Genomic DNA, 16,268 nt, shown 5'->3' on the forward strand with positions numbered 1-16,268 from the left:
GAGCCACAACTACTGAGCCTGCGCGTCTGGAGCCTGTGCTCCGCAACAAGAGAGGCCGCGATAGTGAGAGGCCCGCGCACCGCAATGAAGAGTGGCCCCCGCTTGCCGCAACTAGAGAAAGCCCTCGCACAGAAACGAAAACCCAACACAGCTAAAAAAAAAAGTCCATTTTTGCCTTTCTGAAAGCTTTCCGTAAGTCGCAAACGCACAACGCGCATGTGCAGAGAATTCTATTGCCGAAGAAGGTGACTGGACGTGAGGAAGGAGGCGGGGCCTCCCCCGGCCTTTCCTAAGAGCTCCGCCTCTCGAACGCCAGACTGCGTCTGACGTTACGTGAAGCTTGTACTTCCGCTTCCGGTTACTCACGTTTCTCTCTTTTCCTGTCCGGCTGGAAAGATGGCGTCCCGCAAAGAAGGCACCGGCTCTGCTGCCACCTCTTCCAGCTCCACCACCGGCGCTGCAGGGAAAGGCAAAGGCAAAGGGGGGTCCGGAGATTCAGCCGTGAAGCAAGTGCAGATAGATGGCTTGGTGAGTGGGGTTCCGTCTCCCCAGGCCCACGTGGGGAGCTCAGTTCCCAGCCCGGTTCCGCCAGACGTGCTTCCCGGCAGCCTCCCCTCTGGGCTTGCTGAGGCTGGGCCAAGGTTTTTCCCTAAAACCTTTCTTTGTCTTCACTTTCTGCTCGGGAGACGCGGCCGCCTTCTCTGCCATCTGATGGGGGAGGTGAGGGCTGAGAAAGGGGACCTAGGCTAGGGTGTGTGTGTGACAGATTCTTGGGGTCTTGTTTTGAGATGCCTGGGAGAGGGTTATTTGGAGAATGACTCTTCTGGGAGACAAGTAGGTGACGGAGGTGTCGAAAAGGATCTAGGACTCTAGGGCTTTTGGAAGGGGAGAGTAAACTTTATTGCTTCCCTGCTGGGATCTGACATCTGTAACTTCACAAGTGGAGATTTACTTTGTAGCCACTTTTGAGCCTGTGGTTCAGCGCTTACCTGACACCGCGTAGTTGGAATAAATAACTTTTATGTTGGCTTCTCCTTTCCCTATCTGTGAACATTGGAGTGCCTCAGGATTTGGGTTTAGGCTTCCTTCCACCTGGTCTCTGCTTGACAAAGTAGATGAAAGCACAACTCTGGAGTCAGACTGCTTGGGTTGGAATCCAGCTCTAAAATTACCTGAATGACATTGGGCATGTTACTTAATCTCTTTGTGCTTGGTAAATTAAATGACAAAACGTGTTACCATTTAATTTTAGCTGCTGCTGTTATGATTTGTAGAAGTTACAGTGGTAGACTTTCTTTAAGGCCCCTTTTCAAAGCTTTAAATATTATTTGTATTTTGATAACTCCTAGATTTATATTTCTTGCCAGACTTGGTTCTTGAATGCCACTCATATATCCAACTGCCTGCTTGCTATCACTGTTTGGATATCTCATAGATACTTCAAGCTTAACGTGTCCAAAATAAAATTATTGACTCTCCCTCTCCTTCTTCTCTCCCACTCATTAATCTTACCTCAGTCTCTCCCATCTTAATAAATGGAACTACTATCTCTCCATTTGAAAAAGTCAAAACCTAGGGATTAATGTATGCATGTTCTTTTTTATATCCTCAGCATACAGTCCCTCAGCAAATTCTGTTTGTTTCACCTTCAAAATATATCAAATTCATCTGCTTCTCATCTCTATGCCTCCAACCACATCTACTTACAATAAAGTACAGACTTCTTATACAGACTTCAGGGCCCTGCTACTCTTGTTTCTTTCTTCAAACTCACCTCATACTTTCTTCTAGGCTTCAGTCACAATGAGCTTTCAGAGTTTTGTTTTCTCGGCCTGAAATACTCTCTCAAATATTTTTCCTTCTCCGTGGCTTCTTTTTTATTTATTTATTTATTTATTTATTTATTTATTTATTTATTTTTGCTGTGTTGGGTCTTCGTTTCTGTGCGAGGGCTTTCTCCAGTTGCAGCAAGTGGGGGCCACTCTTCATCGCGGTGCGCGGGCCTCTCACTATCGCGGCCTCTCGTGTTGCGGAGCACAGGCTCCAGATGCGCAGGCTCAGTAGTTGTGGCTCACGGGCCCAGCTGCTCCGCGGCATGTGGGGTCTTCCCAGACCAGGGCTCGAACCCGTGTCCCCTGCATTGGCAGGCAGATTCTCAACCACTGCGCCACCAGGGAAGCCCCAAGCTCCGTGGCTTCTTTTGAGCCTTTAGGTATTGGCTTAAATGTCAGCATCTCAAGAAAGGCCTTGCCTAACAACCCGGTAAAAAATAGCCCCATCCCCATCACTCTTCATACATCACCTTTATTTCCTTCGTAGTATTTTCTACTGCCTGTAATTGTCTTGTTTGCTTTCTTGTTTGTCTCCCCCACTAGAATGTAAGCTACTGAGGGCAGGCAGGGATTATGGTTTTTCACCTGTTCCCAAAACTGAACAGGTTAATTGACATAGATAGGATAAACTGATGAATTTTGTACTGCTCCTGTTTCATGTCCCGATATCTTCTTTTATAAAGATTATATTAATGGCATCTTGACTTGTTTTCTTAGCCTGCATACTTTTATTAAAACATTCACTTAATGTGAACGTTCAGACCTTGTTAACTTTCCTCTTGAAATGTTTTTTTTTTTTTCCCTCCTGGCCGTGTTGCACAGCATGTGGGATCTTAGTTCCCCCGACCAGGGATTGAACCTGTGCCCCCTGCAGTGGGAGCTCAGAGTCTTAACCACTGGACTGCCAGGGAAGTCCCTTGAAATGTTTTTAGTGACTTTGCAATGAATTCAAGGCCCACCAAGATGTTGTCCTTGCTTTTGTGTTCACATTTATTTGCTACTGTTTCCAAGCTTCTACGTAGGAACGGTTCACTCCAGCCACACAGGACAAATTTGGTTAGCCTCATGTTTAATCACATTTGTTTCCAGTGTCTTGGTAATGGCCAAGGCCAATTTTTCTTCTTTTTTTCTTGAGCCTTTCCTTTCTAAGCTTTAGTCCTGTTTCATCAATTTTTTCTGTATCTTTAATGTTACCTTTCTCTTAATGTGACCATTGTCAGACTTTCCCATATTAAAATGTTCAGCCCTGTCTCCTTTTGCTTAGTACTTTGTGTTCATTTTTAGTCCCCACTTTTTTCCTTGAAGTCAGTGGTTAAAGAATTTGTCTATATTCGTGGTCTTCCATTCTTTTTTTAACTCACTGCTACTAGAATCTGCCATCACCAAGTCCCTGACTTAGTTTTTAAAAAGGTCATTGATAACATTATCAAAGAACTGTAAAAAAAAAAAAAAAATCAGGATATATTATACATGCAAAATAGTGTCTGTAGTACATAATTTAAATAATCACAAAGTAAACATCCACTTACCTGGCATTTAACTTGAGAAATAGAACATTATGAGTATCTTTGAAGCCCCTTCCCCTGTTTCATCCTTTTCTCCCATCCCTTCTTTGAAACCTATAATCACTCTTGTGAGCTTTGTTTCAGTGATTTCTTAGTTTTCTCTATAGCTTTGCCACACAGAGTATTCCCAGTTTGTTTAGTTTGTTCTGTTTATATTAATAAAAAATGAAATACTAATTAAATCATAGTATATGTTCACCTGTGTCTTGAATCATATGTATGCGTATCTCATACCATGATTTTGAGATTATTCTGTTCTAGAGTGAGGAGCTATAATTCATTCATTTTCATTACTATATAGCATTTCATTGTATGACTAGAACATAATTTTCCTCATCTAAATGTTAATGGACAGTTAGATGGCTTGTTTTCGTTGTGTGAAATGATATCTCTCAATAATCTTAATTGTGCATTTCAGTAGGCTTGTCAGTGTGTCTTTAGTTGTACATTGTGCAGAGTCAGTGCTCAGTATATCCTTGTAGAATGGATGAGTGAGTCTTCATTGTAGTCAAGTGGTCTCATTGTTCCTAGAGAAGATCAAGGTAATTCTTCCTATTGGACTTTTCATGTAAAACCCACCTTGTTCCCCCCAAACCAGGCTGAATCTTACCTTTCTTATGTACATTATACTTCTGATACTCAAAGTATGGTCCAAGGACCAGCAAGACAAGCAGAATTGGCCTCGCCTGGTAGCTTGTTAGAAATGCAGAAATACAGTATTTCAGAATTTTTCCTGATCTACTGTTGCAGGTAATTTATAGCATATTAATGGTTGAGTAGTACTGCTCTGGGCCACATCAGTCTCTTCCTTTCTCTGAACTTCTTGTGGTGACAGCTTGTGTTGCTCATCTTGGCGTGTAATCATATGCTGTGAATGAAAGGTTTACTGTATATTAAGGAGAGTCAGGAGGAGTACTAGTAGGCATCCCTAAGTAAGGTAGTTTACCTGCCTTAGGTAGGCAAACCTAAGTCCATCTGACTTTTTCATCTCAGGTTGCTTCCAAGGTTTGGATAACCCTGCAGACATCCTGGGCATTGTTTCTTTCCCTTAAGGCGAGAAAGCTTGTTGAAATCCATTTCCTTTTTTAAAAAAACTTCATGACAGTGCTTGCTTCCTGTGTTTATGGCATATACACCACTGGTGACGAGCTATGTTAGTGTTGTTCCTTGTAGCTTTGTGGGGATGATTGAAGGAGCTTAGCATACATGGTATTTCACATGGAGATGATTTAATAAATAGCATTTCTGGACCTTAGTTTCTTCTGCTTTAATGTGAGGATAAGGCATGGCCTTCCTACTGTAATAAATAAAAGCTTAACATATAAAATTTCCTACTGATGTTTAATCATTGTCAATAACAGTTTTAGTAGCTGGGATTGATTTTAATAGTTGGTATTAGTTACAGTGGGATTCCAAACTGGATGCCTGACCAAGTAAATGGAATGTAATGAGAAATTTAAACTGTAGTTGTTGCAGTCGAGATGAAATGGCATGTATCACTTCGCAAATGCCTGCTTCGACATTAAAAGGTGTGGGCACAGTAAGTCTTTTACATCAGATTACTGGTTTTTTATCTTTTGCTTTCTTGTCACCTTTGGCTTCAACTAGCTCCTGTATAATTAGAAGTTCTTATCTTATTATCCAGGATTTCATAAGTTTATCCAGATATTTTAAGCCTTGGCAACCTTTTTCTGGGCCTTTAGTACCAATATTGGGGAGAAAAGCCTCTATAAATCATTAGGCTTTGAAGAGGGTGTTTGCCAGTTCTTATTTTTGTGGTCGGATACTCTCACTTTTACTTTACCAAGTCTCCTATAGATGTTTTTTTAGATAAAAGTTCCTGATTTCAGCACTACATAAAAACTTGGTCGCATTTGCTTTTCTCTGGGAAATTAGTTCATAATTTTGTTTTTGTAAAATATTTAAATTACGGTACTTGGATATTATTTCATTTGGCAGGATATGGGAAAATATACTTAAAGAGAAAATAACTTTATCTTTTCCCCCTGCAAACTACTGTTTGTAGAAGATTGTTCTATAAAATGGTTATCTCCTGTAAAGATTAGACTTGATAGCAAAGTATAGTATAATTTACATATCCATCTATTTGATGACAAACTGTACTTGTTTCATCAAAACTGAAGGGCTGAAGTGCGTACTGGTATATACCAGAGCCGTATTCTGGAGTTTTATTGATGTTGGTACCAAGCCCAAGCATACAAGAAAAAAAAAAATGGATTTAGCAAAATAGTGGTAACTCAGTATTAACTTACTCAAAATATAAAACTTTTTTACTCGTTGAGTCTGCATATCAACTGTATTTTAGCATAAAATTTTAAGGATTTATTTTCCTCCCAAATAGTACCTAAATGCCACAGGTATTCATTGTATCTTGATGATTAATACAAAACATTTTTTTTTCTCAATACCTTTACCTTCTATCCCTGTCCCCAACTAGTTTCATATGATATAAGTAGCAAATGTTTATCTATGGGATAGCAGTAATGTGCTAAAATTGGATGTTTTAGAAAACAAAAAGTGGTATACATTCATAGTAAGAAAACTTTGGAGAAATATAAAAAACACAAAGGAAATTAGTTTATAAGCTCATAACTTGAGGGTGGGTACACTATTAAGAGTTCGGAATTTTCTCTTCTAGCGTTTCTCCAATGCTTTAATAAATATCTATAGTTGAAGTTAATGGGTTAAAGGTGGTTGTGCACATTTTTAAGCATATTAAGCGTGTTGTCAAACTGCTCTCCAGAACAGTTGTATAGTTCAGTGTGCTTTCCCACTTACAGAGTATAGAGTGCTGTTTCTTGATACCATTGCCATCTGAAAGTTATGGTTTCTAAAAATCTTAGCCTTTATTTTTAAAATTAAGTATGCCTGTTAGTATGCTTGTTACAGTGATTCATCAATTCAGTAAACATTTCCTGTCTGATAGTGATAACACTCACAGATCTGCCCAAGTCACCCAGTCTTCTGGTATTATCTTTGATTGTTCCTTAGGATTTCCCTTGGATTCTCTTAAAGTCACTTACTTAGTAGCTGTGGTCCTAGAATGCAGAAACTCCTTGGAAAAATTCTCATTACACAAAATGAAATCAAACTTTACAGCCTGACTTTTAAGATCCTCTTTACCTTTTGTTTGTAGCCTGCAAATGAGAGCTTGTAGATATACTGTTTTCAAGTTTGGTTTAAGGGTAGCCTTTAAAACAAAACCAACATCTTTTTCTTTTGGGTAGAAGAAAACCCATTTTAGATTTTGTACAGAAATGCATAACCTTCAGTTTTGTTCTGAAGGACCTCTTGAGGATAAAGAAGGTGAATAATCACCTCCTCCTGGGATTATTGTGGTATAGTTTTTATGCTGGAAAGTTCAAGTGCTTTTAATTTATTAAACCTGTTTAATTAAACACAGCCATTTCTCTGGGTACGCATGGTACACAAATCAAAACGCAAAAAAGAGTAGGTAGTGAAAAGAAACTGTCACTTTAATTGCTATCTTCAACCACCCTCTTCTCAGGGGCAGTCATAGTTACTCTTTTTGAATGTTTCCTTCTGGACCTATTTTGGCAAGTATTGCCTCCTGTTAAGGAAGCAGAAACAAACTGTAATCGAAGCACCTAAAAATCACCTTAAGACCTTCTAATTAAGCAGTGGTTCATGTTGCTGAATATAATAAACTTAAACTGTGTTGGGAAGCAGACAGCTCATAACAGCTTTGAAATTTTGTTTGTTTTGTGTTAGAGGGGAAATGAATTTTGTTCCAGCTAAGCCTTTTACTTTAGGAAAATTATCTTCTAGCTATATGTGGGAAAATTTGCTTATTGGTTATGTATATTGAGTTGGTAAAGTAAAAATTTAATATTATAAGTTAAATATCCTTTTCAGTTAACATTTAATTGAAATTATACATTTATATGTTTGATTGCATCATTGTCCTTTCTGATGACTAATTTTTATGATGAGAGCAGAGCTATTCTGTTGAATTTCTTGAGGCTGCATTGTCCTTCTTCCCCTTTCCCCAACAATTAATAGTTGATTTAACTTTAAAACTGTGGACCATCAGTGAGCATTAGATTCAAGAGAATAATTATGAAATACGGTCTTTCAACTGCAATATTATAGAAGCAATATTGGTTAAGTGTATTGGAACATTGTAACTAATCCCATATGTGTCAGGAGCAAAATATCTTTTTTTTTTTTTTTATTGAAGTTACTTGAATTTCTTTCACATCAAAACTTAACAGCAGTGATTGAAATCCTATTTATTATTTGACTCAGCCAGTTATGAAATGGAACCCCATCCCACTTGAGCCATAAAATGTGTTAAATTTAAGACTAATGCTGCTTTCTGTTTTTTGAATTTACATTTTGGCAGTAACTACCTTCTTTGTTCAGTGTTAGAAAAAATGATCCAGGCTTAAGCAAATAAGAAAACTGCCAAGTTCACAGATCAGTCAGTGAGAGAAGCCAGAATTAAATGAAAGTCTAGATATTGACTTTACAGAATATGCTAAGGGGAGAGTCTGTGGCATTACAGGTTCTTTGAGACTAAAATTCTTCTACAGTAATAGCTGTTCTTTGACGGTGATTGATGTGAGAAGTTCAGGCTGTGGACCTTACTTCCCAGAATCTACAAAAATGGAATAAAGCCAGCTAGGAATCATGCATCCTGTCTGACCTCTTCTGTCTGGCTAGCAACTGGTGCAGTTTGGGCTTTACCTTTTTATTTCAGACTTTTAAGAAACTCTTGTAGTGGATCTAGTCTTTATTTTTAGCAAGGATAATGATGTTTTTAAGGAAACTTACATCCATCCATCCATACACATATACACAATATTTTGAATAAATCAGTTAATCAATTTACTCACACTCTTGACTTTTTAATGCAGATTAAAAATATCTTGTCCTGAAACCCTGTGGTACTGGTTGTTATAAGAGATAGCTCTAGGTACAGATGCCTGATAAGTCTTAACAAAAATGGAAATTTGGCGTTAGGTGGCTGATTTTTAATAAGTCATATTTATATCTTATAAGACTGAGAAAAATCTCTGAGGAATAGACTCTGAACATTCTGAGGAGACAAGGGTAAGTGCCATGAGGGTATCTGGCATAGTCTAGTCACTCACTAAATTTTTGTGGGATAGATGGATGGATGAATGAAAGAGATTAGGTAAAATATTTATTGTAAAATAGTAGTTGTAATAGTAGCTAACGTTTATTGAGGCTTTACTAGGCACAGTGTGATAGGTACTTTGGGTGGGTTATTTTTTAATCCTTGTTAACTATGCTGTGAGAATAGGTACTGACTGATTTATCTCCATAGGAGATAGGTGGTAAGGTAACCTGCTTAAGCTGGCGCTCAAGCTTAATTTTGAATTCTAGTGCCCAGACTAAACTATGCTATATGGTTTTCCTGTTTGTACAGACCAGAGGTTCACATTTGTGTGTACTTGTAAGAATTAATTTTAAGCTTTTACTAAAGTTTTCTCTCTCACTTGAACATTATTTTTTTTCCACAAAAATAAAGATTAATTCTAGAGTTACTGTGTACTAGACAACAAATGGAAGACAGCAAATCAAGGTTTGCATGTTGGGGCTTCAGCTGGGCTCACTCATTCGATACATGATTTACTGTCTTACCTCTGTCTTACAGAGCATGTGATTCAAAGTGGAGTTCTGCTGCTGGAATGAGTTTGTTTTTACCCTTCTTAAAAATACAGAGTTCAGAATAGAATCAAAACTAAGAGAATAGTGGTCTGAGCCCAGCAAGTGCCTGTCCTCTCCTGTAGCAAGTGGGGGTTGGGGGGAAGCTATGGGTTTGATAGCTACACAGTTTAGAGTTCACATCTATTGAGATAATGTTATATTTTGAGAGACTTCGTTATCAGTGACATAAATTAGGAAGTGTTTGATTATAAACTCTCCATGTTCCACTCCTGGAGTTAGGAGAGAACGGTACCTGCCTAACGTTACAGGTTCTATAAACCAGTGCTGATTAAGTGTGAACTGTTATTGGTCTGCCTGAGACAAGCACGGGATTCAGACTGAGTCTTTAGAAACTTTGACAGCAGTTTAATATTGCTTTGTAGCCAAGCGTGTGACCTCTGGGCTTGTGTTCTCTATGTCTTTAAAAATATGTTTTCACTTTCTAGTAAGTAATTTTTATTCTTTGACTAAAATATTGGTCTGTGGTGGGTGGGAGGAAAATGAGTTCTTTGCTGCTTGTAGTTTGAGAAGTACTGTTATAAATGATTTTTATGCCTATTTTAGATAATAGCATCTTCCTATAACCAGAGTCTAATAATATTTAGTAGAACCTACCTAAAATAATATTGTGGTCACTAAATACCACTAATTTTACTTTTTTTATTATCAGGTTTAATGGTAAAACATTTTAATAATGTCAACATTTCTTATCTGTGAACTCTAACAAGATGAACAAATAGATTCAGTGTTTGTTTTCCCTAGGTGCACAGTGCAGGTTGCAACCTCAGAGCAGTCCTTACGAGCTCAGCTTTATAAAAGAAGGTTAAAAATGATAGATGGTATAGTTCTAACAATTTGGAACTACTTAGGTCCCAAATCATTTAAACTGGGCTTTCAACAGATCCTTTTTATGTGTAGTACAGAGACAGTGGGAAACCTGCTGCTTTTCCTGGTGAAGATTTATTGCCATAAGTTTGCACAAAGTTTGAATTGATATTTTGCTGATTTATAATTGGCTTAGGTTAGGCTTCTCTTAAACAGATCTCTCTGCTTGTTGAAAACCAGTCTATGTATCTAGAAGTTACCTCTTTCACCTTAATGGTGTGTACATATGCATATTTTCTGGTAATTTTTGTATGTGTGCAGCGACATCTGTGAATTGAGTTGAAGAGTGACCGTATCAACAAGAGATTAGAATTTAAAGTCAGGAGGTGCTCAGGCTTATAGTGTGTGGATTTTTTCTTTTTCTTTTCCTTTCAGAGCCACTTAACCATGCTTCATTCAGTCCATATTTTTTTTTAATGTACCCCAAAGAACATGCTAAAATCAAGATATAGTATGTCCACACCATTCTGTCAACTCAGGAGCACTGTCAAAAAAGGAATTTAAATTAGTTTGTTCTTCTTTGTGCAACTCCATACAGTAAATTGCAGTGATTGCTGTATTTTAAAATAATTTCCCTTAATTTTTTCTTTATTTGATGTTTTTTGAATTAAAAGCAAATACATGCTTATTAAGACTAAGTAAATAATACAAAGATTTATAGAAGAAAAGGTATGTCCTTCCACACCATTCTTGTTCATACAAACATAAATGCATAACTGCACGTATGTAATACATTTTTATTAGTACTTTTTAAAACTCTTTCTAACCCTTTGTGTGTCATGGGCCTCTGGGAATCTGGCAAATGCCATGGACCTTTTTTCCAAGAAAATGCCCTTAAGTATGTAGACACAAAATATTGCATTTGATTTTAAGAGGTTCTTAGATCTCTTCAAGTTCATTTGTGACCTTCAGGTTTGAATGTTTGCTTTTAGGGTTTATAGACTTGGAGAAGTATACTTGTTAATGTAGAATTTTGGGTAGTGTGGATTCTTTTTTTAGCCATGTCTTTTTTTTGGGGGTGTGTGTTTGTTTGTAAACATGTAAACATCCAATTTCTGGTGAATTAGTTTTACATAAACAGATTTTTCTAGGTAACTGAAATTGTCTATTAATTACCTAATTAATCTGATTAAATTCTAAAGTACTTTAAAAGAAAAATTCTGAATGTTATACTTTGACTTCTAAAATAATTCAGATTTGTTTTTGATTTATTTTGATTTATTTTTGATTACTTAGGCTTATTATAAACTTGAGTTATTTTGAACTTGAGTTTATATATACACATATAAAATATAAATAATGTCAGAATATAGCAGTGGTTCTTAATCTAGTTCCTTGGGCCTTATAGCATTTCAGGGGATCTTTGAACTCTGAAATTGGGGATAAAATTTGGAGTGGGTACATATGAATTGTTTCTTCATCATATAGACATTTTAAAAGTACATACAGTTTTTTTAAAGTTAAGGTATTATTTATTTATACACAATAAAGCCCACTCATTTTAAATGTACAGTTTGATGAACTTTAGTAGTTGTAAATAATGATATAATGGGAACCACAATTATACAGTTATTTGTGACCTTCTGCTCTCGGTATCCTCCCCCTCACCTTGGCCCCAAGGCAACCACTTATCAGCTGTGGTTTCGCCTTTTCTAGAATTCCATATAAAGGAAGTCATATAGTACATAGCATTTTGTTGACTTCTTTCACTCAGTATAATGTTTTTGAGATTCCCTGTTGTTGTATTGATACTTTGTTCCTTTTTAGTGCTGAGTAGTATTCCATAGAATGGATGGCCTATTGCAGTTGTTTATCCACCTGTGTTTGGTAGACTTTTGGGTTGCTTCCAGGTTTTGGCTCTTATGAATAGTGCTTCTGTGAGCATTTGTGAACATATTTTTGTGTGAATATGTTTTTATTCTTCTTGGGTAAATTCTGAGGAGTAAGAATTTGGATCATGTAGTAAGTTTATATTTAACTCTACGATATTGCAATTACTGTTTTCTCTCTTTCCACCAACAATTTTCATGGAGCTCTAGCTTTTTGGAAAGGTCTTAGTTTCCACTTCCTTGAGTCAAACAAGTCAAGACCCCATCTGCTGACCCAGGACAGAGATTGGGCTGCAGACCAGTTCCTTACCCTTGGGGATTGTATCTAGGTCTGATGTACCTTTGGATACTGCTGTGTTAACTCACAGGGTTAATGCTCTGGTCTGTGAGTTTTCTCTTCTAGCTTGGTTGACTGTCTAGTTAAGCTTTTCAGAAATGCAGCTTATTCATCATTTCTCCATGCACACAGGAGTAGAGGGGGTTGAGGTACTTCGTATTCGTATATTGCAAGGCCTGAAAGTTCCAGATTCAGTTCTTAAATTACTTTTTAACTTTGAACTTCATTAGAGTTGCTACCTTGATTAGAAGAATTTTGGGTGGTAACTTCGTAGATGTATGTTTACCAGGTAAAGATTAACCTTGACAGTGGTATTAGAAATATTGCTGATTATAAAAGCCATGGCAAACGTTTCCTGAAAGGATTTTATTAACATATTGTTTCATAATTCATCAACAAAAATGATATGAAATTGTTAGTTTTGAATTATGTAGTAGTATCTTAGGATGTAACTGAGTCTGCTAGGAGATTGGGTTTATTATTTATATACCAGAGCTTTTGGTAAAAACATGAAAGTGTACTACTACTCCCATCCTACTGTTCATCCCTCTTTAGGCCTTTTTGTTCCCTTAAAATACAACTTGTATATTTTATGAAAAGCAAATATTAGTATTTTTTTGAACTAGTGTTTAAAACCCATAGTTGGCAAATATTCACTTCACCCAGCTCTTCGTAGGGCTGACTGCTTGTTCTTCAGCTCTCTGCTCAGGGGTCATCTCAGAGAGAGGCCTTTTCCAGATCAACCTAGCTAACAGCACATGTCTCTATTTTCTTCATGGTGCTTTTAACAATGTATAAGCACGTTAAATAATTGTCATTCTGGAATAGTGGTTCTTAAACTGTGAGAATCCCCAACATTCTTTTAGAGGGTGTCCGAGATCTAAACTATTTTCGTAATAATAACTATAAACATTATTTGTCACTTTTACCCTCATTCTTTCATGAGTGTTTAATGGAGGTTTTCAGATGCTACATGATGTGTTATGTAAAAGACTGAATGCAGAAGCAGATAGGGGAATCCAGTTGTCTTTTATTAAGCTAGACATTAATAGGATTTACAAAACTATAAAACAGTGTCATTCTCCTATCCTGGTTAAAATTTATTTTTGAAAACGTAAATGTTTTACAGAAATGTGAAACAATGTCATTTTTGTATCCTGATTACGTTTTTTGTTTTGGAAAGTAGTTATTTTTCATAAAAATGTAATTTAAGTTAGTTTGTGATGCATTTATTGTTTTAAGTGAATAAGGTATTTTGAACATTTTTTGGTTTGAATTTTCATATGTAAATATCAATATAAAAGTTCTTTGAGGTCCACAGTAGTTTTTTTTTTTTTTAAACCCAGATTTATAGAATTGCCATTACATGATGCTTTTTTTTTAAAATTTAATTTAATTTTATTTATTTATGTTTGTCTGTGTTGGGTCTTCGTTTCTGTGCGAGGGCTTTCTCTAGTTGCGGCAAGCGGGGGCCACTCTTCATCGCGGTGTGCGGGCCTCTCACTATCGCGGCCTCTCTTGTTGCGGAGCACAGGCTCCAGACGCGCAGACTCAGTAGTTGTGGCTCATGGGCCCAGTTGCTCCGCGGCATGTGGGATCTTCCCAGACCAGGGCTCGAACCCGTGTCCCCTGCATTAGCAGGCAGATTCTCAACCACTGCGCCACCAGGGAAGCCCCACAGTAGTTTTTAAGAGTGTTAAAAGGGCCCTTTGATTAAAATATGTGAGAACTGATGTTCTAAAATATAAGCCCCATGAAAGTAAAGGCCTTATGTATTTGATTTAGTTTCATGTTCACAGGGCCTGGCATTGCTATAACTGGCCTGTAGAAGTCACTCAGCAAATATCTGGGTGAATGGATTAATGAGTGAATGAAAGAAGCTGAAAATAACAGAATTCTGGTGATTCTGTGCAGGACTTCCAAGTTTTTCTGTAGTAACGGGTCTTTGTAGACATCATATTTGATAGAAAATTACTCCAATTCATCAGAAAGCATAATCTTTATTTTGGTCAGATTTAAATTGTTCCCTGGTATGGAACTGGAAGTTTCTGATGTGATTTTTTTTTTATTTTTTATTTTTTTATTTTTATTTTAATTAATTAATTAATTTATTTATTTATTTTGATGTGATTTTGATTAGAGATTCTGCTAAGTGTTCCTTTCCAGGAAGGATGGAAGATTTAACCCATCATGCTTATTAATTAACTCGAAGTTTAGGTTGATTGACTTCTGGTATAATTAATTTATTTAGATATTTTAGATTATTATTCATATTTTATCCTGTAGTATTGAGAATACTTTCTGTCTTGGAAGTTAAATTCTTTGTTGCTTTTAGCCTTTTGGGCAAAGTTAGGTTTTCATTTTTTTTTTTAAATGCCAGACACTTAAGGAAATAGTATTTTGTTCATTAGAGATTAGAAACAGTCTGCTTTGCTTTTTCAAATTGTCTGCACTGAATAGTAAACAATAGTAGGAAAAAATGGTTCCTCTAGGGTACTTTCAGCAGACAGGAAGTCTGTTTACTGTCTTGCAGGTTGGGATTGTTTGGCAAGATTTGCCCATCCTGAGAACATGCAAACTTCAGAAAACTAGGAGATGGTTCTAGAGACTGCTGACCTAGTCCAAGAGCAGTACTTACTGTGCAGGGCATATCAAGGAGGTTAATAAGCATTTAGACTCAGAATATGACAATGTTAGGGAGGTGTAGAAGAATATGGTAATTTCAGATTCTGCTGGCCAGTTTGTTTCTGTCCCGTAAGGCATAATTTGTAGAAGAATCTTCACTTACCTGCTAATTTATAGGATAAAGGAACCTGGTTGGCACTAGTTCATAAGTAGTCATAAATATGGGGTCAAGCTATAAAGAGTAAGTTTTACTCTGCTGTAGACACGTGAATACTTCTCAGATGAACTGCTCACATTACCTTTCCTCTCATTTTTTTATTGTAGGGATCCTTCCAAGTAGGGCTTGAGCTTCTCTTTATGCTTTTATAAATAAAAGGTTCATTCTTGGGTCTGTATTTCTCAGTGTACTCACTTTTTAGCAACACAGGGAGTCGTAAAACAGGAAAGAAAACTTGTGGTTTAACCAGTTGAGTGCATTGCAATCACCTGAGAAGTTAGAACAAAAGGACTTCCCTGGTGGCGCAGCGGTTGAGAGTTCGCCTGCCAGTGCAGGGGACACGGGTTCAAGCCCTCGTCTGGGAAGGTCCCACATGCCGCGGAGCAACTAAGCCCATGTACCACAACCACTGAGCCCTTACGCCACAACTACTAAGCCCGTGTGCCTAGAGCCCACGCTCCGCGACAAGAGAAGCCACCTCAATGAGAAGCCCGTGCACTGCAACAAAGAGTAGCCCCTGCTCCCCGCAACTACAGAAAGCCTGCGCACAGCAACGAAGACCCAACACAGCCAAAAAAACAAAAACAAAAAAACCCACCTCATTAAAAAAAAACAACAAAAAACAGAACAAAAAAGGAAGGCTGGTCCATACCACCTCATTAAAAGTTAGAGTGAAGTAGGATGTTAGAATCACCTGGAGAATCTAAAAACAAAAATAGAAACCCAAACCAAAAAAAAAAAAAGCCCACAAAACCCCAAACCCAAAAAACCAGTATAGGAACCCCAACCCAGGTTAACTAACTCTGATTTTCAGGGATTGGGTTTCAGGCATCAGTATTTTAAAAATATTGATGGCTGTCATATGTAGCCGGGGTGAAGACCTCTCTTCATTTATTTAAAAAAGCTCCCCAGGTCATTTTGATACGCTAAGAACATTTGTGATGCTTATAAACAAAATATAGAGGGGTATGTTTTTGTTTTGGGGAGCTATGAAGCTTTCCATGTACCTTGCTTTCAAGAGTCAGGACAGGTAGCATGACATCAATAAACAGGATTAATTAAGAGTATATCAGCACTGTTTTATGGACAGAAACATATGATTGGTTGGAGGGAGAGAAAAATGAAAGGCCAGTGAGCATGACTGAAACAGGACATGTGTGGTGGAACGTTCCCATCTTGTGGCTTGTGAGGATAGTGCTGCTAAAGATAAAGAGCTGAATCGCATTCTTACAATCAGTGGCAGTTTCCTGTTCATGCTAC

At 37.4% G+C, this 16,268-nt stretch overlaps 1 protein-coding gene across 1 annotated transcript in view; it reads left to right on the plus strand.

Annotated features, from left to right (window-relative positions):
- Nucleotides 1-362: 362 nt before the first annotated feature.
- Nucleotides 363-16,268, plus strand: part of EIF3H (eukaryotic translation initiation factor 3 subunit H) — an 89,844-nt gene continuing 73,938 nt past the window's right edge. Inside the window, exon 1 of the mRNA XM_059902013.1 lies at nucleotides 363-528. Within this exon, the coding sequence (XP_059757996.1) occupies nucleotides 397-528 (132 nt within the window). The 5' untranslated portion in view covers nucleotides 363-396. The remainder of the gene's footprint in view (nucleotides 529-16,268) is intronic.

Source organism: Balaenoptera ricei, chromosome 17 (assembly GCF_028023285.1).
Source record: "Balaenoptera ricei isolate mBalRic1 chromosome 17, mBalRic1.hap2, whole genome shotgun sequence".
Lineage (NCBI taxonomy): Eukaryota > Metazoa > Chordata > Mammalia > Artiodactyla > Balaenopteridae > Balaenoptera > Balaenoptera ricei.